Below are 23067 nucleotides of genomic sequence, written 5' to 3' on the forward strand. Positions count from 1 at the left end.
TTAAAAATTTACTTCTACAGATATTAGTGTCAGTTTAATTTATGTATTAGGTCCTCATGTACTTTTTAGAGCATTTAATAAGTAATGATTCTTCCTATCAGGCCAAGTTAAAAGTCTAAAACTGCCTTCAAGTGATTACATTAGTCAAAACTATAATGTGTGTGAAAAGGAAAATAGGAATTTAACTATTATATCTATCAAGGAAACCCCCAAACTAGTTTAATAAAGTTTGAAAAAGTGGTCCAGGGCTGGCAAGTTGGCTCAGCAGGTAAAAGGCCTTTGCTACCAAGTCTGACTTGAATTCAACCTCTGGAACCACATGGTAGGGAGGAATCAATGTATTGTCCACTGACACATCGTCATGCATGTGTGCACGAACACAGCTTTTTCTTTTAAGAAAATCCAAACAAAAACAAACCCATTTATATCAGATTTAATCTACTGCTGGACAAAGGTGCTGGCTAAAGTTTAAGTCTTCCCCAACAGTTACTTATTTGCCTACTTTTGGGGCATCCCCCTTTGCCCATGTTTTTTAGCAATGACTTCTTATTCCCTAACAGGAGAAACCACAACAATAATGCCAGAATAGCTTTTTAGCCTTCCTGAGGACTTCATGGATGGTCTCTTTTTTATCCCTCTTCTTGTACCTACACAAGAGTGATCCTTTTAAACCACTTTTCCCTCTAGTACGCTCAAAAGTATTCCAGAAAGAAATATAGCCAGTTACTTTCCCAGACAAAAACGTTTATGTTTTTTATAATAGTCCTTTACAGTGATTTACGGATAGCTAGGTTTTGAGACATTGATCCTCTTTACACCAAACACCCTTAAATTCTATACACACAGTACAGGTCCTTCCTTTAGCTTTACTTCAATTCACTTGTAGGTTTTCTTTTTCATCCTTTTAGCCATCCACCGTTTTTTAAACCTCTTGGCATTTTGTTGTTTCTGAGCACCTACAAGAGAACAGAAAGCTTCATATATACCAATATCCAATAGGCTTTACTTAAAACCCCAAGAAACATAAAATTATTTTCTTTTTAAAATGACTAGGAGTCAAGAGACGACTTCCATCTTACCCCAGGTACTATTGAGAAACTGGGCTGCAGCCTTTTTCACTGGTAGCCTCTTGTTGTTCAGTGACAGGAACTTGTTTACTAAAGGGAAGAAAAGAATTACTTATCATTTATTTGTCATTGAGAGAGAGAGAGGAGAGAAACAGGAGATAATTACCAGTAGTCCTCTTGGATTCTGAACCATATAAACAATTGTGGATGAAGTGTTTGGCTGCTTCTTGCCTTGAATCTCTCAGTTCTTGATCTTGTAGCCTTACAGCCAAGTAGCTTTTAGTCTGACTGGTGATCAATACAAAAAAGATCAGAATGAATTAGAGGGTACATGTTCGTTCTCCTATGTAATTGTATGTACACGTGTATATGTGGTACTGAGGAGCTGCATCCTTTGGGGCTGGGGGTGAGGGTTATTGAACCCAGAGCCTCACAACTGCCAGGCAGGGACTATTTCTGTGACTCCCAGTCCCTACATGACTTCACTTTGAAATAATCATTTTGTTGATGGGAGATGTCATTCTGTAAATATATTTCTCTTATTGGTTAATGAATAAAGCACTGGTGGCCAATAGGGAAGCCAATGGGCGGGACTAGGAGGAGAGAGGAAGTAGTAGGGAGGAGATCCAAGATGGAAGATAGAGAGAGCAGAACTCCAGCCCCTCTCTCCCTGTCCTGCCAGCAAAAGAGCATTCCCAGCCTCCTCCTCAGACCTAGTTCCACAGGTCACTTCCGCCCCTGGCTCCACCCACAATGGGCATGGTCGGTGCCACAGAAGCAGACAAAGTGAGTATCTCACTACAATTTTTTAGTCTAAAGAAAAGATCTACATTTTGTTCTTGCTCATCAACTGTCAAATGATTGTATGTGGTACAAAATACAGCTAAATCACATAATATAAAAAGAAAAATACATTAACACATTTTAAGGCAGCAAATAAATGTTACCATCAAAACTGTTATTTTTCTATAAATAACCCAATATGATACACTACTATTTTCTACTTTCCCCTCATACACCAAAATTTTAAAAAAGAAACTTCACATTCCAGTAGGAAAACAGAACAAAACTCATTACCTGGCAGAGTGCACTTTTTGTATTTTAACTTTGTTGGAGTTTCTTCCTTTTGCAATGTGTTCGCTTTTCTTTTTCAAATGAACTGAAAAATTAAGATCCACTTTGTGAATAGTATATAAACACTTTAATGGTCAGCACTTCAGTGACTACATACCATGTAAGTACAGGTTTTATTTGGGAGAAATAATGGGGAATGGGCTTAAGCCAACGTTGGCCAGGCCTAAGGGCCACAAACAACCATGAATACATGCAAATGATCTCACCCTTACATGAAAAGTTACTTAAAGGAGAACAATTCATACCTTTTGCGTTTTCTGGTGATTTCTTTATGCTATGGGGTGGGGGAGTTTAAAAAAAAAAAAAAAAGCTCAGAACAGCAGGCAGTAAAGAATGCTCAAAAAAAGTAACATACAATCCCCTTCCAGCTTTCATGACCACTACCCCTAATTTTCACTAGTCACGACACACAGCACTGCCAACTTAGTAAACTACACAAGCATGGAGTATCTTCTCAGAATTTAAATCTGAGCACTGTCAATAGGCATCCGAAAGAGTGCACTCAGTATTCTGAAAAGCTCAGGAACAACCCAGAAACTGTTTATATAACTTAGGACTCCAAATAGCAAATAAAAAGTAGGACTTCTCTCAATAATGAGAAATAACAGTTCAACAGTTTGGATACTGCAGACAAAAGAGAAGCGCCAGACAACTATCAAATGCCTAAACTGCCTCAGAAACGATGAGGCAACTGTACAGATCAAAAGGAGAGAGAGAGAGAGAGAGATCAAAAGGAGAGAGAGAGAGAGAGAGAGATGTGAGAAGGGTTGGCACTTGAACTTGGCTGTGACAGGGACTTCAAACACCTGCTTACATGCCTTGTGGAATTCAAGATCTGAACAATATGGAAAAATAACAAAGATTTCAGGGTTTACACTAAGGCTGAATGTGGTACTGCACACCTTTAATCCCAGCACGGAGAGGCAGAGGCAGACAGATCTGAGTTTGAGGACAGCCTGGTCAACAGATGGTGTTACAGGACAGTCAGGGCTACATAGAGAAACCTTATCTAGAAAACCGAAAGAATGCACCAAGGAGTAAAGAGGTAGAGGAGTAAATTCAGTTGGAAATATAAACGTAACTCGAGCTTTGGGTTTTAAACACAGACCACAGCACAAAGCTGCTAGATGAAATGGGGACAAAGAAGGATGGCCACAGGTAAAAACCAGCTTTAAAAAAAGTTTCCATTTTTAGGTGTTAAGTCACTTTACCATCTATCCTGCTGGCCAAAGTTTACTTGGTAGACTGGGATCAGGAACTCCAAAACCACTCTAGCTTTTAAGGTTGGGCAAATTTCTTCAGTTAATGCAGACATATCAAAAATGGCTCTACTAAGTAGAAGCCCTGTGACTTACTCAGCTTCTGAAGCTGTAGTGAGTTGCTCTAAAACAGCATCTGGAAGCAGCTTTCTTTTCTTTTGGAATAAAGACATTTGAAGACAAAGTTAACAGTGATGTACACATATTCCCGGAGTTGCTTCTAAAACCTTACTCATTCCAAACAGCCCTGCATTCCGGCCAACTCTGCCCTGCTACTTCTTAACCATCAGGAAAACTGGGCTTACAAGGCCCACAACATTCTCTGTAATTGTGCCCGCAGTAGCTCAAAGTTCAAGCGTCCCTGTTATGAAGAGAAAGGTCTCAGGCATGGCAGCCACTTTGAGGTCAGATCTCTGGGGTGTGACATTTTTGTGCCATTTTTACTTTAAAAAATCACTTAAAAGTTTCAGAGCCCTAGCTTTAGACTAAAGGGAACCCCACTACCTCTGCAAGCCTTAAAGGCCAACACGTCGAGGCCAGGTGAGTGCCAGCGCCTCCACGCCCACTTTGAGCTAGGGCAGACACCCGCAGCCCTTGCTGGCCCGCTCCAACGTCCAAGCCCCCAAAGAGCCTGGAGCTAGGGAACTCAGCCGCCGCCGTTTTCCCGCCCCAACCTTCTGCTCGATGAAGAGCTCCTCGCGCCGCTTCCTCTTCTCCTTCAGCAGCGTTTTATCCCTGGAAGAAAACGGGGTCGGATCAGCGCGGGGCGAGCCCAGCGAGCCTCGAGGTCTCGGGTTCCCCGCCGCGGGCGCCGCACCTGCGAGCACTCTCGCGCACGCGCAGCTCCTCCTCCCTCGCTTCCGCCTGAGCGCAGGCGAAAGTCAGCTCCTCCGGGGCTTCGTCGTCCGCGTCCTCGTCCTCGTCCAGCGGCTCGGCCGCCGCGCCGCTGCTGGGCTGCCCGAGGAGCAGGCCGTGCTCCGCCTCCTCCTCCTCCGAGGCCGGCTGGTCCTCGTCCACCATCGCCTCCGCCGGCGCGGGGACGCGCGACGAACGCGGCCGCAGCTGCACCATGGCAAACGGGAAGGGGGCTGCCTGACCCTTGACCCGGAAGCAGCCGCTAGCTATGCCTCTCTCCACGCCCCCTGTTGGTTCGGAGGCCACAGGACTGGTCTAGGCGCGTGCGCGGGAGGAGGGCGGGACTCCCCGCGGGGGTGTGACCCGGAAGACAGTCTGGGTAGGAAGGGACAGAATCGCGTTTGCTCAGTGTCGCTCTCTGTCTTGGTTTGTGGGTTTGTTTGTTTGTTTGTTTTTGTTGTCGTTTTGGTTTGTTTCTCCACAGGTTGGTCTGATCAATGGAACAGCGTCAATAAATACTTAATTACCGTCACTGCTGTAGGGTTCCTCCCGCTGTGTATTCTGGGCGTAAGCGGCTCTGTGGTCTCTGTCTCTTAACCCATTATATAATACGAAATGATCTTCATTCCCTGTTCAAGCCGTGCATTTGGATAAGCTGTCATCTTTGCTGAGTTCCCCGACGAAGAACTGTTGACACTTTCTACCTCCCACCAAGGCTAAGTTCAAGGACCGCAACATCCACTCCATGGCAGCGCTGGCGTGTCTAGTTACACTATTCTCTGAACCTTGCACGCGTTTCTGTCATTGTCCCACACTCTGGAATTAGTTCACGTACCAGTTGCTTCAACCACTCTGAAATCATTGATTTCTAATGTCTATTATACAGTATATGTTCAAGAAATGGTTAGTTACATCATATGTTCTTTGTATTTATAAAGCTTACTTACTTAGAAGCGATTTCCAATTTTAAAAGCAAGTCCATACTTGCTTTTAGGGGGGGGGGAAATGACTAAGTAGTGTTGGAGAAGAGGTAGGCAGAGAGGGGAGGGGAGGCCGTGAGCTGGATGGGGCCAGGGCGGGGGTCTCTGAAACCTCTGGGGGGCCTTGAGTAAATGAAAACCATGCTCCGAGTCAGGCGCAATAACACACGACTGAAATCCCAACACTCAGGAAACAGGCAAATCTTAAATTCCAGGCCAGTCTGGGCTAAAGTGAACCATATCTCAAGAAAATAAAAAATGTTTGGGACAGTATGCTGACCCCTACCATGGGAAACGTTAAGCTGAGGCCCAATGACAACCCTATTAAGAGCACACAATGGTACTGTATGTACAAAACCCACATTAAAAGTATCACAGAAGGATGAGCAATGGTGATACATGCACTTAATCCCAGCACTTGGGAGGCAGAGGCAGGCAGATCTCTGAGTTCGAGGCCAGCCTGGTCTATAGAGCGAGTGCTAGGATAGGCTCCAAAGCTACACAGAATAACCCTTCCTTAATATCACAGAGGGCTGGAGAGATGGCTCAGAAGATAAGAGAACCTGCTGCTCTTCCTGAGTTTGGTTCCCAGAACTCATGTCAAGCAGATCATAACCATCTGTAACTCTAGCTCCAGGGGCTCCAACACCTCTAGTTGCTGCAGTACACATACCCATTGCAGACAAACACACTTAACAGCTAGTTTTTTATAAAGGTTTCACTGAAATTATTACGGGCCCTTAGCTGTACAGCCTTTGGTCCCATCTAATGTATGATTCTGGAGGTGCCTGTCTAGTTCTCCAGACAGACTTCCAGTAGGTGGGAGAAAGTATCTTTTTGTTTTGTTTTTTGTTTTGTTTTGTTTTGTTTTGGATTTTCAAGACAGGGTTTCTCTGCATTGCCTTGGGTGTTGTCCTGGAACTCGCTCTGTATACCAGGCTGGCCTCAAACTCACAGAAATCTGTCTGCCTCTGCCTCCCGAGTGCTGGGAGATTAAAGGCATGCGCCACCAATGCCCGGCTTTTTTGGACACAAAGGACTTTTAGGATATGTTACAAATAAATGTCACATACTGTACACGAACTATACCTTGTTGCCCGTGGTAGATCATTTCAATTGTCAGTCTGGTTGGTTTAATAAACACTGAGGAGAGCCATGAAGTCCTGAGAGAATGTGCATTGTTGACATGGGCTTAGCTCTGTCAATGTAAAGCTCCCTCCTCCTGGGTGACTCTGACCTGAGATTGCTCCCATGCAGAGACAGCTGAACCTCTCCTCCTTGTGCTGCAGGTAATACACTTGCTGAGTCTCCAGGCTGCATAGAAGGCGCCCTCCATCAGAGTGACACAACCAACCCAACCCCAGCTTTTCTGACTGTGTCTCTGTCTTTTGTTCCTTTCCAGCCATGCTGCAGCACTCACCGAGCACATTAATGAGACATGCCTTCCGGTGAGCCTGTAGGGAATTCCCAGAGAGGATTAACTGAGGAAGAAATACCCTGAATGTGAGGAGTGGAGTGCTGGGAGTCCTTTTCTCTACTTCCTAGGCAGCCACAGACCAAGTCATTCCCTCTACCATGCTTTCCCTGATAGGCTACATTCCTTTGAACTGTGAGTCAAGCTAGACCTTTCAACCTTTACATTCATTTGTATTAGGTATTTTGGTCATAGGCGTGAGAAAGGTAACTAATGACAGAAGCTTGGGGTACTAAAATGAATGGAGTTAGCTGGGCGTTGATGGCGCACACCTTCAATCCCAGCACCTGGGAGCAGAGGCAAGTGGATCTCTGTGAGTTCGAGGCCAGCCTGGTACACAGCGCTAGTTCCAGGGCAGGCTCTAAAGCAATACAGAGAAGCCCTGTCTCGAAAAACAAACAAACAAACAAACAAACGAATGAATGGAGTCTTGAGAGGGGCTGAGGTAAGGCAGCCCAGATACGGTACATAGTTACCCGGGGAACTGACTGGGTCCAAGGGAGAGCATTGTGCATGTTCTTTACCCTCTTCACTAGGCCACTCCTCTCTAGGCCTTGAATCCCTGCGGTGATTCAGGTCCAGTGCTGCAGAAGCAGTTGGGGCTCAGAGACAATGCAGCATTCTTGTTATTAAACTGCAGAGTAAAAAGCCATTTTCAAGGTCCCATGGAGATCATAATCCGGTGGAGACCACATGATCCCTCATTTATGACACTAAGTGATGACGTAGACCAGCAGAGATGGTCATCCATCACTTCCTTCCCTCAGAGGCAGCTCATCTACTTTATCCTGGATTTGCATTTTTCTTTTGCTCATCCTGACATTTCTACTTGGTTATTCCTTGTCTTCCCTTGCATGAGTTCTTGCTGGAAGTTAGTCCATACTATTTAAGGTAAGGCATACAAGCCAGACAAATACTGAAAAGAAAGGAAAAAAAGTTCCCGACAAAGGCAGCTCTTGGAGGAACGTTGCTATACAATAAGTTACCAACCTTAAAGAACGGTTTTATTTCCACAAAAAATTTGTGCAAAGAAAAAAAAAGAAATACTAGGGTTTAACTTTTAGCATGTTAATGGATGCTAGATGCAAACAATCAGCATAATTACCTTCGTCTCAAGCAATTTAATTACAAATTGTTCTTCCTAGTAACTGACCAAGAACAGCAAATCCAAAATACTCCTTTTTCTGTTGAAATCAAATAATATGGACGAACTTGACAGTCTGTCAACCTCTCCAGAGAAAACACATTTACTGTTGGTGTTTTGAAGCCCAATTACTTCATAGATTGACTGTCCTCTGGGGGCTCAAAGGACATGTTTAGATTTCCCAAAGTTCAGCTCACCATCCACAAAACCTCCTCTCCTGTTAGTGCCCTGGTTATGTGCTACACAGTCCAAGGGACTATTAAGACACCCTTTCAGTTTCATGAGGAGCGAGGGCTTCGGGAAGAGTTGTCCCACAGGGTCCTGGAAAATGAAACCTAAATAGAAGAAGCAATAGAGCAGAATTAGGAAGTACAAGTTAACAAAATGAACACACAACTACAGCTGATAACACGCATCTAATGGTGTTGTACCTTTTTCTTTTCTTTTTTTAAATTTTTCGAGACAGGGTTTCTCTGTGTATCTTTGGCTGTCCTGGAACTCACTCTGTAGATAAGACTGGCTTTGAACTCACAGAGATCCACCTACCTCTGCCTCCCGAAGTGGTGTTTTAAATTTTTATTGCCTTTTTTTTGTGTGTGTGGTGGGGGAGGGAGGACAGACAGGGTCTCACTATGTAACCCTGGCTGGCCTGGAACTTGTAGATCAGGCTAGCATTGAACTCACAGAGATCAGCCAGTTTCTACCTCTCAAGTGCCAGGATTAAAGGTGTGTGCCACCAAACCTAACCTTCATGGACTTCTTTAAAGCCAAGTTCTGACAATACTAAATGAACCCATCACAGACAACTGTCTAAAGTCTGTGTGCTGTAAGACTTTTATTGTGACAGGTGATGGAGGTATGATTGCAGTGTGTTTTACCATAGTAATGCCAAATTCATGAGTGAAATTATATACACGTATCCATACTTACAAATATGAAGATGCAAATGGGTGGAAAGATATTCCATGTTCATGGGTTTGAGGAAAATAATATTGTTAAAATACCTATACTATAATATAATCCTTATTGCAATTCCAATGTCATTTTTCATGATAGATATAGATAAAACAATCCTAAATCTCATAGATACATACACAAACCATAAATTTATGAGAATAATGAACAAAGCCAAAGCCTCTACAGTAGATGACTTCCTCACAATGTAGTACAAAGTGAGTGAAATTAAAATAGCATGATACAGGAATAAAGATAGACATATCAGCCAGCATTACAGAGTAAAGTTCAGAAATCAATCCCTAGATCTACAGTCAACTGGCATCATAAATCTACCAGTGACACAACGGGGAAAGAAAGGTCTTTTTAATAAATGGTGTTGGTAAATTACATATCCACATGATGAGAAATGAAATTGGACCCTCGTCTCAGACAATATACAAAAAGCAATTCAAAACTACTGTAAGAAAATACTAGTCAAGACAACAGCTTTTAGATTTGATTCTTAAAACACAGGCCACAAAAGCAAAAGTAGACAAATGTGACTATATAAAATTAAAATGAGCTTGGTGAATAGCCCAGCGATTGGACACTGTGCTGTGCTATCCTAGGCTATATCCCTGTCATTGGAAGAAGACTAAATAACCACTTGGGAATAATATGTGCTATATTTTAGATGGACTTGGTGAATATGCCTATAATTCCTGGACTTATGAGGCTAAGGCAGGAGAGTCATGAGTTTGAGGCCAGACTGGGCTATGCATTAAACTAAACTAAAACTTACTTAGCATGCTTCACAGGCTCTGAGTTCAAACCCCAACATAAAATAAAGTAGAAAATAAATAGGTGGTGTGGTAATATATTATTTATAAATTATTAAAGCTTGCCTGAAGATACAGAAAGCAAAGTCAGCCATACTAGTTAGCTATGGAAGCCAGGCAGTGGTGGTGCACACCTTCAATTCCACCACTTGGGAAGTAGAGGCAGATGGATCTCTGTTAGTTCAAGGCCACACTGAGCTACATGAAATTGATCCAGTCCTAAAGAGAAACAGCTCACACAAAGATGATCTCAGCATTTGGGATCACATGCCTTTAATCCAGCACTAGGGAGGTGTAAAAAGCAAAGAGTCTCATGTGGAGATTGATTTTCCAGCCATGCTGAGAGACAGCAGTCTGAAGCTTGGTGGAGAGCTTGTGGAGACAGGATCAGCCCTTTCAGCAGGATGTAGAGGTAAGAGGTAAGAGGTAAGAAGTAGTGGCTTGGCTGCTTTGCTTTTCTGATCTTCAGCTTGAAACTTGAACCCCAATATCAGTCTTTGGGTCTTTTATTATTCATGATACAAGGAGTGACTAGAGCAATGGCTCCACAGCTAAGAGAGTGTATTGCTCTTGCAGAGGATTAGGGTTTGGTTCCCATAACCCACATCTTGCAGCTCATCACAGCCAAAAAGCTCTGGCTTCCATAGGCATCTGCACCTGTGTATACATACTCTCACACAGACACATAGACATATACCTATGCATAACTAAAATAAAAGAGTTCCTGTCAAGAATCCATGATCATTAGTTAAAGTAGAAACAGCTACCTCCAGCTATAAATGCTGGTTTTTGCTTTGTTTTATTCTTAAGAGCTGGGAAGATTAAAGGAATACCAGGAAAATTATGAGGATGAGGAAAGGTGAGCTCCTGTAAGCAGATCCCATCTCAAATGGAAGGCCTGTGTGTTAACAAACACAGCAAAGAAATAAAGCTAATGAGCATTCAATTGTGTTTTAAATAAAGATATATAATATATATACATATATATATACTAGTATGTAGTTATATATAATATTTATATGTATAATATAATTATATATTTACTATAATATGTATACATAACATCATATATAGTTATATATATGAAATATATAATTCAAGGCATGCATGTGTCCTTTTTCTTTAGACTTCCCTTAAGTAAACTTTTAGGTTAAGAGATCAATAGGAGCCAGGCAGTGGTGGCTCACACCTTTAAACCCAGCACTTAGGAGGCAGAGGCAGGCGGATCTCAGAGACCAGGCAGCCTGGTCTACAAAGAGAGTTCCAGGACAGACTCCAAAGCTACACAAAGAAACCCTGTCTCAAAAAGCACAGCCCCCTACCAGAAGGCAACAAGATGGCTGAGAACATGACCGGTCCAAGTCCTGAAAGGCTCCAAACAGAGCTGTGATGAGCAGACAGCCCATCTCTGTTTCAGCCGTGTACAAATCTTGGCATTGCAAGGACCCTTGAGGATCAGTCAGTCAAAACATTAAGGTAAATCAGAAAATGCCTTATATTTTCTGTAATAGCGATCAGGCAGGAAAGCCATCTGGATGGAGAAATGGTGCCTCTCACCTACAGGTAAAGACCGTGACCACGCCTACTTGAAAACTACAAAGGATAAAGTGTAGAGAAGGGTATAAAGTGCCAGTGTGAGAAGCAAAAGTTCTATGGAAACTCCCATGCAGTGAGACACAGCTGCCCAGTCTGCCGTTAAAGGTTTTTTGTTCTTTCCTAAAAGTCAACTGCAAATCAACCTCCCTTCTTTGCCCTCATTCTTCTTGCTCTCCTCCTTCATAGAAAGCAGAACTGTACACTCTATTGGGATTACAGCTCCAAGTCCACCTTCTGTAGTGAGATATCTACCCCACCCGCACCTGTTGCACTGACCAGGCCCATTCGGCATGGGAACAGGTGTGGGCGTGACCTGGAGGGACTTGGTCTGGGGTCCCAGACCCCAGCTCTCTTGCTTCCCGATCAGAGACAGAGAGCATCCGGAGGCATCCTTGGGATGGGAACCTGCGGGTGGTCATCTGTTTCTGGTGTAAGTGATTTCTCCCCAAATAAACATCCATCAGCCTATTATCTCCCAGATTCTTATCTATCCATGTTATAATCCTCCACTTCCCATCACCCAGCTTTGGCAGTTCCTCCCTGTACCTGAATCTGTTGGTGGCTGGGGTGGTTTCCATGTTAAACTCAGCCACTGGGACTCCCCTGGAAGCCACCTGAGGGGCAAACATGGCAGCTGGGTAGACCACAGAGGACGTCCCCACCTACAAAGCAAGTGGACAATGAATGCACTAGGTGAGATGAGACATAATGGAAGCTTACTCAGGCAGGGACATGGATGGAGGTGTGAGGAAAACTAAGCTGGGTGACAGAAGATACAGTATGGAGATAAGTAAAGGGCATGACCTGGCTTTGGTGTTTGGCCAATCACTGGAAGTGGGGACGAACCATGTGACACAAAAGGACAGTTAGTTAAACGAGTAGATAGAGAAGCAAAGAAATGACCCAAAGGACATGTTAAGGGATCCCTTTTGCTCTGGTCTTGGAAGTTGTGCAAATGATCCATGTTCTTTTGTTAATGTGGGAAATAATCAATGTTAACATTTTGACGTGCACACACACCCTTCACAGGAATGGAAAGGCCACAACACATTCTGTAAACCAGGGTTTCTCTCAGATGACCACCATGACCACAGAGGCTGCACTCAACATGGGACGTACACAGTAAAGACAGAATGGAAATAGACCCACCACAGGGGGCCTCTGCTTTTAAAGAGACCGAACTGGGCATGCTCGTTCTAGTTAATCCCACCTTTAGGGAATGTGTTCTAAGAATATTGCTTGAGGAACATGCTAAGATTCCCACCTACATGTATTCATGCAACGTTACTTCAAATACCAAAATTTGAAACATCCTAAGTTGGACCTAGAGTCTACAGACCTGTAATCCTAGCATGTGGGAGGTAGAGGCAGGAGGATGAAGAATTCTAATCTGGCTTTGGCTATGCAGTGATATGATGCCCTCCTGGGATACATTAGACACTATTCAAAAAAGAACCTGAAACAACCCAAACGTCAATTAGAGGATTTTCTCACTATATCATTGTGTACTAGAAAACCATACAGTAAACTAAAAGATGTGACAGCTTTGGATATGTTGACATGGAATATGCCAACTGAGTTATTAGACGAATAAAACAGCCTTGAGGCAGAATGTATATTATGTGTATTTGATGTATATACATCTACATAAGGGAGGGTTTAAGCCAGAAGTGGCCAACTTTTCAGAAAGAGCCATACAATAAAATGGTAGACTCTATATACCATCCAGGCTCTGCTCAACTCTTGGTCTAGAAAACATCAAAATGCTACCAATGATTATCTCCAGGTGGTATAATGTGGCGATTTCTAATTTCCTTCTTATGCTTTGATTCTTTCATATTTTATCAATGACATACATTTAATAATGAGCATGCATTATATTTAAAATCTAGGCCAAGGCTGGCAAGATGACTGAAAAAGCCCAGTGACCTGTTTGTCCCTTAGAAGCCATGTGAAGGCAGAAGGAGAGAACTGCCCTACAATGTGTCCTCTTGCTTCCACACATGCATGTGGCACGCTCACACACAAACATCATGCATACACATATGGAAGATAAAGAAAATCCAATGCTCTCCCAATGGCGTTATAATCGTATATTACATCTCTAAGTGTATACTGCTCTAAAAAGCCATGTTCCTTTTGTTAGTTTGTGGGCAAAGAGGGACGTTTAAAGGTGATCACAACATGGCTGTGCAGTTTTGTATTTTAAGATCAGTTCTTGGGGCTGGAGAGATGGCTCGGTGGTTAAGAACACTTGCTGCTCTGCCAGGTGACCCACATTTAATTCCCAGCACCCATGCCAGGTGGCTCACAACTATTTGTACTCCAGGAGATCCAAAGGCCCTGGCCTCTGAGGACACTGAGCTCACATGCTGATACACAGACCTAAACATGATTAAAAGTAATAAGACCGATCTTTTTAAAAGATTATTTCTTAAGCTGGAGAGATGGCTCAGAGGTTAAGAGCACTGGCTTCTCTTCCAGAGGACCTGAGTTCAATTCCCAGTAATCACATGGTGGCTCACAACCATCTGTAATGAGATCTGGCACATTCTGACCTGAAGGAATGAATGCAGATAGAACACTATATACAATAAATAAATATTTTTTAAAAAATTAGTTATTTATTGTTTCTGGGATTTTTGTTTTGTTTTTGTTTTTCCTGTAGGACACTATGAGACTTCCACACACATCTTCCAGGGGAGGAAGAAGTGAGGGGGTGAAGGAGAAAAGGAGGAAGAGAAGTGATAGGACAAGGAAGAAGGGAGGGAGATGGGAACCAAACACACTCCATCCCAGTCTTCCCAGGGCCTGGAGACTAGGGACAGGTGTGACCTACCACTAGACACAGGTCACAGAGGGCGAGCTCTCTGTCCACCTCCTCCAGAACAGCAGGATCCAGGTTTTCTCCGAACCACACCACATGAGGTCGCAGCAAGCCCCCGCATCCTGCCTCCTCACACCTGGAAGAACATCAGCCTTCAGGCATCTCTAACTGCATGGGCCAAGACTGCCCGGGATCCCAGGAGATGGGAGCTTGCCCTGGGCTGCCCGGGATCCCAGGAGATGGGAGCTTGCCCTGGGCTGCCCGGGATCCCAGGAGATGGGAGCTTGCCCTGGGCTGCCCGGGATCCCAGGAGATGGGAGCTTGCCGTGGATGTGGGGCACTCAGGTGACTTGGCCCTATTAAGTTCTTATCTTCATTCACCGAGCTGTATAGACACTGCTTCAGCTAAGCTTGACCTTCTCGCTCTTTTCCACCTCACTCTGCCTCTTGGTGGAACCGGGGCTCTTCGTGCGGCAGAGCAGAGGTTCTATCAACAGACAGCTCTCCCCAGCTTCCTGTGACTTTTTCCTTCAAGACAGTTTGGTTGGATTGTCACAGCTGACCTTGAACTCCCTTGTGGGCCTTGTGATTCTCCTACCTCAGGCTTCCTGGCCTGGTCTACAGACTGAGTTCCAGGACAGCCAGGGTAAGCCTGAGAAACCCCGTAGGGACGGAGTATTTCTTCTTTCACTCCCTACCACCTATAGGTAATACAGTCTAGGTTTATGTCTACTATATATCAGCTTCGCCTTCCTAACGTCCTGCTCAGGAAACTTCTAGAATCCCTTAATCTTTTCATATTGAAACTTCAGAATTTAGTAATGAAAAGCCACATTTTTTTTAAAAAAAAGAAATGAAGAAAAGAGAGAGAGAGAGAGAAATGAAAAGGGTCTCTGGTTAAAATAAACCAAAGAAGGATCGATATAGTATAATGACTTTTTAGAAAGCACCAATTCAGGGCTCGAAAGATAGCTCAGTGGTGAAGAACACACTGCTCTTGCAGAAGACCCAAGCTAGTCTGGTGGCTCACACCCATCTGTGCCTTGCGCTCAAGGGAATCCAAAGGCCTCTGACCTCCGAGGGCACAGCACCCAAGGGTGCATACTCATATAGAGAGATATATGTGAAAATCAATGTGTTTAAACTTAAACCTGTTTTGTTTTGTCTTTAGAGACAGGATGTCAATAAGTAGCTTTAGCTGTCCTGGAACTCAATTTGTAGACCAGGCTGTCCTGAAACTCAGACACCCACCTGCCTTTGCCTCTCCAGTGCTGACATTAAAGCCATGGGCTCACACTCACTGATTTGTATATGTGCACACGTGCACCTGGGTACTGATGCTCTTGCCTGTACATTGTGTATGTGGAGAACAGAGGTCGACTTGGGGATCTGCCCCTATCATTCTCCATATCCTTTGCTGAGAGAGGTCATTGAACCTGGGGGTTGCTGTTTTGTCTAGACCGTACAGCCCCGGAATCTGTCTGCCAGCATGGGTTTCCAGGCACTCATGGCAATACCTGGTTCTTCTGTGGGTCTTGAGAATCCACATTTAGGTTCTCAAGCTTGCCTAGCAAACACTTTACACACTGAACATCTTCCAGTCCCCAAAAAACACCCTTTGGGCACACTGTTTCGATCTCTGGTTTTGAAAAACTGACATTTTAAAACTATAATGTACTTTATAACATACAAGACCATGTTTTAATCATTTTAGATTTATTTATTTTATGTGATGGGTGTTTTGACTCCATTTAAGTATGTACATCATGAGCATGCAGTGCCCTAAGAGGCCAGAAGAGGGCATCAGATTCCCTGGAACTGGGATTACAGCCACCTTGTGGATACGGGGATTTGAACCCAGGTCCTCTGGAGGGGCAGCCAGTGCTCTTAATTGCTGAGCCATCTCTCCAGTCCCATTTCCCCTCCCCTATAATTTCATCCTTGCAAGAACTTTGCCACCTCCTCAGTCTTGGACTGGGAGTCATGTGGAGGAAGAGGAGGTGGATTATTTACTAATTATACTATAAATATACTATAATTACAAAATTACAATTATACTGTGCTTCCTGTGTACAGATCATCAGTCACATAACTGCTTCATAAACAGATCAAGGAATCTATCAGGACTCAAAGAGACATCAAAGATGGGCAATGTATTTGTAACTACTCAGGCCTCAGGCTGAGGCAGGAAGATCACTTGAGCCTAAGAGTTTGAGGCCAGCCTGGGCAACACAGTGAAACAGGCTCTTTACAAAGGACCTGGAAGATGTTTCATTTTTTTGTCCTTTCACCCCTGGACCCAGAAGTCAGGGATAATTGTTGCATCTGTACATTTAAAAGGCATCTCTCTCTCTCACACACACACACACCAAGTTGAGATTTTGATTTCTAACTTTTCTGAAATCTTGAACACCAGCTATACAACCGTTTTTTACTTACCGGGGAAGTTTGTCGACTGGGATTCTGGCATCCTGAGTTTCTGGTTCTGGAGCCCTGGAGCAAATAGTGTGAAAGAGATGAATGTCAGTGGTAAAAATCAGAGAACAAAGGAAGAATGTGACATATCCTTTGTGTATTGCCTGGCAGTATACGGCACAAATTATGCTCATGCATGCTAACTTAGGATCATAAAAGCATGGCCCCTAAATACTGACCATTGGCTTTGCTTCAAGAGGGAATTTGTGTAGGGGAGAGTCTCCATGGGGTGATTGATGCTTCTCCAATGAAATTATGTTAGTATTTTATTTTTGTAAGTTTATACTGCTCTGAAAGGGTCCAGAAGAATTTTTTCTCAGTAGTTTGAGATGATGCCTAAATTGTTTCTAATTGTAACAATAATACACATTCATCATAAAAATGTTGGGACATTTCCAATGATATGGATGAGAAATAAAAATTACCCATATTTTCATTCTTCACAGTCACAGTCAATCCTTTCCTGTATTTTCTTGTGGCCTTTTAGTTAATATAGAGATACATGAAGATGGGGTGTGAATTTGTATGAATAAAATTTGGGGATCACACAGCAAATACTCTGGCATCTTATAGTTTTTACTTAGCGTGGTAACTTATAAGTCAAATATTTCTTTCATCAGATAGCTGTACAGTGTCTAGTCTTGTGCATTAGAAATATCCATGAGAGTCTTCAATGAACAGTCAATGTCCTCACATTCATGCTCAATTCACGGAGAAATGACATTGATTCTGCAGGACAATATAATTACCCCTTTCCTGCTAAAGCTGGACAAATTGGACTCTTGTAATTCTCAGCCACAGTGCCACACGAGGTACACCGAGTTTTAAATAAGGTTCCTGAAAGAAAAGACATGTGTCAAGCAAGTTCAGAACTTAGTATCGTGGAGAGCAAAGTCTCCATGTTTGGGAGGTTAGAAAAGAATTCATCTTCCTATGTTCATTTTTCATGAGTGGGTCTACCCTAGGAATCATGGGAAATATAAAAACATGCTACCTTAGTCACTGCTCTGTTGCTGTGAAGAGAAACCATGACCAAGGCAACGGTTTAAAAGAAAGAATTAAATTGTGGGTTAGTCTATTATCATTGTGCCCGGGCCTGGCGGAAGCATGGCTGCCCTCACGGCACTGGGACAGTAGTTGATCCACAAGCAGCGAGGGCAATGCTGGGCCTAGTGTGGGCTTCTGAACCCTCAAAACCCTTTCTCCATACTTTCTCCACAAAGGCCACGCCTCCTCATTCTTCTCAAATAGGGCCCCTCCCTGCTGACTAAGCATTCAAATATATGCGCCTAAGGGAGTCATTTTTATTCAAATCAACTCACACGAACTACTGTTTAACCAACCCAAACCAAACTCCTTCAAAGATGTCATGAGTTGGAGGGGAAATAACTACATGGCTAACACCCCCTAGATGACCCTGGGGTGATGTTCAGAGATAACTGAAGAGATGAAGAGGGAGGCAACCGCTCAACCAGAAGCTAAGAGTCTGAGTTACTAAGTGGGTGCATAATTACAAAAGGCCAATGGGCTGGAGAGACAGTGCCGCTGCTAAAGGTTTAGGCTCACACCTTAAAAGACAATTATTTAGAGCGCATAAAATCTTTGGTTTAATAGAATTTGAATCTTTCCTACCAAAGAAACTCACTAAATAGGCAATTAACTAATAGTTTAAAATAACAGATAGTAATAGCAACCATTTACAATGCGATGATGGTGGCTGCAGTTCAGAGTTGCTGTATGCTCGGGCCCTCTGAGCTATATACCCACAGGGCAGAGAGGATTGTAGCCTGCCTACTCTGCCTTCTTTGGCGTGCTTCCCCCTCCCCCCAGCCCCGCCCCTGCCCCTCTACCCAGAGCTGCTGGAACCATCAATCACATGACAAATCTAAGCCTGGCCACATGCTTCAGACTAGCACATTCACAGTATGTCACTCTGGCAGTGGTGTGTGACCCAAGAGAAGAACTCAAGACGTTAGGGTTAGCAGTGACAGTTAACCCTGACTGTCAGCTTGACAGACTTTATAATCGCCTAGCATGTGCACCTCTGGGCATGTCTATAAAGATGTTTCCAAAGAAATTCAGCTGAGAGAGGAAGCCCAGGCTGGAGCCCTTGCTGGTGCTTGCAGTGGACAAAAGTTTGATTGCCAGCACTGACATCTTGGCTCACAAGCATCCATAACTAAAGTTCCAGGAGGATCCAACGCTCTCTTCTGGGCACCAGGGGCACCAGGCACACACATGGTACATGCCCATACACATAAAATAAAATAAACAGCTCCTTAGGTCTTAGCTCAATATGACCAAATTAAGAAGAAATAACAATAGAGCCAAGAAAGGGCCCACAGCCATGTGACGCTAATTCACTGCCCACCGACCGCACCCATTGGGTGCCCAAGGATAAGAAGGCTGTCTTCCATTCTGAACACAGTGGAGGGTGCTACTGTCCAAAACAGGTGTCTTTAATGCTCCCGTGACTCCCAAGCTCTGTGTCAAGCTGCTTTACTGTGTGAGCTGTGGCATTTCAAAGTCAGGTGGTCGGGAATGGATCTCATGAAGCCTTAAAGGAATCAAATACTCCTACCACCACTTAGACCTCTCCCAAAGCCCATGGAAAGAGCTGGCTTCAGAAAGACAGGAGCAAAACCACCTGGGAAAAATAAAATCATAAAAAATAAATAAAATATTAAAAAAAGAAAAGCCTTTTTAAAAGAGAGAAGAGGATCCACATTAAATACAAGTGGCAGCATCCCATAGGCTGGGGTCATGATCTGGATAAAAAAGGAAGGCAAAGAGCCAGGCATTGGTGGTGCACGCCTTTAGTCCCAGCACTCGGGAGGCAGAGGCAGGCAGATCTCTGTGAGTTTGAAGCCAGCCTGGTCTACAGAGCTAGTTCTATGACAGGCCTCAAAACAATACAGAGAAACCCTGTCTTGAAAAACAAAAATAAAAACAAACAAACAAAACAACAAAAAATAAATAAAAGGAGGGCATAGGTGGACAGCATACATCTTTACTCCCAGGCGTATCTGATTTCTGAGTTCAGGGCTAGTCTGCTCTGCTTAGTGAGTTCTAGGACAGCCCCCGGGCTACACAGAGAAACCTACATCCAAAAAAAAAAAAATCGAGCAAGAGAAGGGAAAGGCTAACGGTTCAGCCCTCTGCCCTCCCTGCTCCTGACTACAGCTGCAATATGTCCAGACGCTCACAGTGAGCCAGAATAAATCCTTGTTCGCTGTGTCACCTCAAACCATGGGCCCAAATAAACCACCTTTCTCTGAAGCAGTTACTGCCAAGCATTGAATCACAGTGATAAAAGTAACTGTTTTAGGGATGTGTTGTTGTTGTAGTTTGGACAGAGCATTCTATGTGGCTCAGGTTGGTCCCAATCCTGGGCTCTGAACTCCAACCACACTCCTGCCTCAGTCTCCCACTTATCTGAGACTATGGATAGGTATCAATACTGAGCTTATGTATCTTAAAGTCATAATTGAATTTAGTGATATGAAGGAGTGTCTTTTATTTCCACCTCAGAAGAGAGTTCTCATCATTTGTAACGGGGTGTGAGTGGGGTGGGGGGAGGTAAGGAGTGGGGGGGTTAGGGTGGGAGGAGGGGGAGAGCCCACCTAATATGCACATGGGACCTTTTGTAATTCTTCAAGGAACACTGTAAAACAGGCGTCATTGCCTTCGCCTTGTGCATGGCAAGGAAAATGGCTCACATGTTGGCACTGCAGAGAAATAAGCAGAGACGTGTGGCAAATGGCACACAGCCAGTGGAAGTCAAGTGTTAACTAGAGAACGGGTTTCTGTGTCAGGTGACCCCAAACTGGCTGAAAGCGGCTCTCCACTCCACCTGTACAGCATAGACAACACGGGAGGGCTGCTTCTCAACTTGTGCATGAAGAAACATGTTCCTTGGGTTTGTACTTTTGTAGACACTGATACTAATGGCCTAGGGTAGAACTCCACACAGGAAAGACACCATAGGGAGCAGAGACAAACTCCATGCATGTTACAATCAGGGTGGGCTGGTTACAGAAAAGGGCCTGGGCTAGCACCTCCCTCAGGCTCTAGGGTGGAGCAGGATGGCATCAGTGACAAATTCCCTACTGAGGACCGAGGATAAACAAATAAACACCCCCAGGTCGGAGTCACACCGACTATGGCTATGTTCAACCCTGCTGTAGCCCAGTGGTCCTAGCACCCAGACCTTCCTCCTTCCCTGCCTGGGTAGCCTCTTTCCACAGATGTCCTAGGAGCAGGGGCTTGAGGCTGTGTAGACAGCGCTTCTCAAGTATACAGAAACACCCATAACACCCGATACTGGGCAGCGGGGGCTTTGGGAGAAATACGTGTTTTAGGTCAGTGTGTCCGGCTAGGACCTGTCTAACTGAACCCCAGGGGTATTAACACTATTGGTTCTCAGTCCAAACCCCAAGTAGCAGGTTGCAGGAAGCAACTGAGTGGTGCCAGTGGGCAAGGTGTCCCTTGTTGCCAGTGGTTCAGGTGCTATCGGGCACCAATGTGTCCCCGAGGGAAATGCCACAGCATCCTGGGGGAGGGGCAGGTGTAAAGCAGTGTATGACTGGAGACCAGCAGGGGTGGTGGTGGCACATGCCCTTAATCCCAGCACTCCGGAGACAGAGGCAGATGAATCTCTGTGAGTTCAAGGCCATCCTGGTCTACATAGAGAGCAACCCTGTCTTGAAAACACAAAAAATCTGACCTCCCTCACCGTGAATTTCTAGCAGGTTCTTGGTGCCAGCCTTTCGGTGCAGCTCATCAATGTTCTGGGTGATGACTACAACCCGTCGGCCCTGGTCTCGCAGCCGAGCTTCACACTGGGCAATGGCCAGGTGTCCAGGGTTGGGTTCCTTGCTCCGCATGACCTCCCTCCGGTAGTGGTAGAACTCCCACACCTGTGACGGGTTGCGGGCGAAGGCCTGAGGAGTCGCTAGGTCCTGAGGGGAGAGGCAGAGGTCAGTGAGGACCTGGGAGGTGGAGATGGGCAGCTGTGGCTCTGGCTGGACTGTGTGGCACCAGCTTAGATTCCATCCAGGAACCAACTAAGGACTTTAGACGGTCACTCTCAACTGCGCTGCATGAGACTGAAGCGATGTGACTTGCCTCCCTCATGGCACAAATTAGATCAAGAAGTTGGTGGCGCATGCCTTTAGTCCCAGCACTCGGGAGGCAGAGGCAGGAGGATCTCTGTAAGTTCGAGGCCAGCTGGGTCTACAGAGCAAGTTTCAGGACAGCCTTCAAAGCAATACAGAGGTGTCTTGAAAAACCAAAAAAAAAAAAAAAAAAAAAAAAAAAGAAGAAGAAGAAGGAAGGGAGGGAGGGAGGAAGAAAAGGCAAAGCAAACAAAGAAAAGCTGCTCCTTGCTTGGGAGGGGGAATAGCATCCCCCCCCCTCCAACTCCAGGAGACTGAACCACTACAAAATGACCAGCAGGGGGGAGGGCTCCCAGGAGACCATAAAAAATCCAAACTAGAGCCTCTGGCAGACTCCACCTCCAGGGCTCTCCCATGCCCTTGGTAGAGGCTGTTTGTCTGTCCCTTTTGTTGTTTGTCTCTTTGTGGCAGATCCTTCTGGTTCTGCTTCAATTTGTGATTATTTCATTCTGTCAACTGTCCCCAGGATGATAACCCACTGTCCCTCTGGACCCTCAGGGTCTCTACTTATACTTTGGGGCAGGGCAGGGCATGCCCCTGCAGATCTGGCTCACACAGTGTCAATGGCTTCTCTGTCTCCCAGTTACTTTGCATCCCTGTCTGGGCGAGTCTCTCCAGGACATACAACCCTTGTCAGTCCCATGCAATGAACTCCCTGGTACCCTAGATGACCACTCCTCATCAAGATACTCATAACACATATGCATGCATACATACAGCTATACACACAAACTATACAGAAAGGCATACACACCTAACCACACACATGTATGAGCCACATAAATGCATGCATACTTATACATAAAAACAATATGTATCAACAGAACATGAAAGATCTGAGCTTAAGGCACCAGCCCTCTTTTAAGACACTTTGCTCCTGTGACAGAGGCACAGCACAGCTGTCCGGGCTGGAAGCTGGCAGGAAGTGCACAAGGAAATCCTTAACACTTCTGGAAATGTCCTGTGTCCTCCCTTGTGTTAGCTCAGGGCCGCACTGAACTACACACAACAAACAAGTTCATTTCAGGCTCTGTCAGTTTTAAAAGAAGCATATGCAGGGTGCCCCACATTCACAAACATGTCCCCACTCCAGGCAGAGACAGCCCCACCCCAGCCAAAGATACCCTCACCCCAGCTAGAGACACCCCCACCCAGGCAGAGACACTCCCACCCCAGCCAGAGACACCCCACCCCAGCCAGAGACACCCCCACCCCAGCCAGAGACACCCCACCCCAGGCAGAGACAATAGCCTTCACTTTGAAACCCTGAACTCCCTCTGGACACATAGGACACCCTGGCCAGT

The 23067-nt window shown here is 44.8% G+C and overlaps 2 protein-coding genes across 2 annotated transcripts in view; both read right to left on the reverse strand.

Moving 5' to 3' along the window:
* Positions 1-417: 417 nt before the first annotated feature.
* Nol7 (nucleolar protein 7) lies at positions 418-4556 on the reverse strand. Its single transcript, XM_051194373.1, has 8 exons — positions 4278-4556; positions 4135-4195; positions 3557-3615; positions 2447-2475; positions 2145-2226; positions 1234-1355; positions 1080-1157; positions 418-956 (listed from the first exon to the last, which is right to left on the reverse strand). The coding sequence occupies exons 1-8, from the start codon at positions 4529-4531 to the stop codon at positions 877-879; spliced, it is 765 nt and encodes a 254-aa protein (XP_051050330.1). The 5' UTR covers positions 4532-4556; the 3' UTR covers positions 418-876.
* Positions 4557-7740: 3184 nt separating this feature from the next.
* Positions 7741-23067, reverse strand: part of Sirt5 (sirtuin 5) — a 30725-nt gene continuing 15398 nt past the window's right edge. The window contains exons 4-9 of the mRNA XM_051194370.1: positions 21322-21547; positions 17336-17423; positions 16551-16604; positions 14124-14247; positions 11831-11946; positions 7741-8248 (exon numbers count right to left, since the gene is read on the reverse strand). Coding sequence (XP_051050327.1) covers positions 8173-8248; positions 11831-11946; positions 14124-14247; positions 16551-16604; positions 17336-17423; positions 21322-21547 — 684 coding nt within the window. The 3' untranslated portion in view covers positions 7741-8172. The remainder of the gene's footprint in view (positions 8249-11830; positions 11947-14123; positions 14248-16550; positions 16605-17335; positions 17424-21321; positions 21548-23067) is intronic.

This window comes from Phodopus roborovskii, unplaced genomic scaffold (assembly GCF_943737965.1).
Source record: "Phodopus roborovskii unplaced genomic scaffold, PHOROB, whole genome shotgun sequence".
NCBI lineage: Eukaryota > Metazoa > Chordata > Mammalia > Rodentia > Cricetidae > Phodopus > Phodopus roborovskii.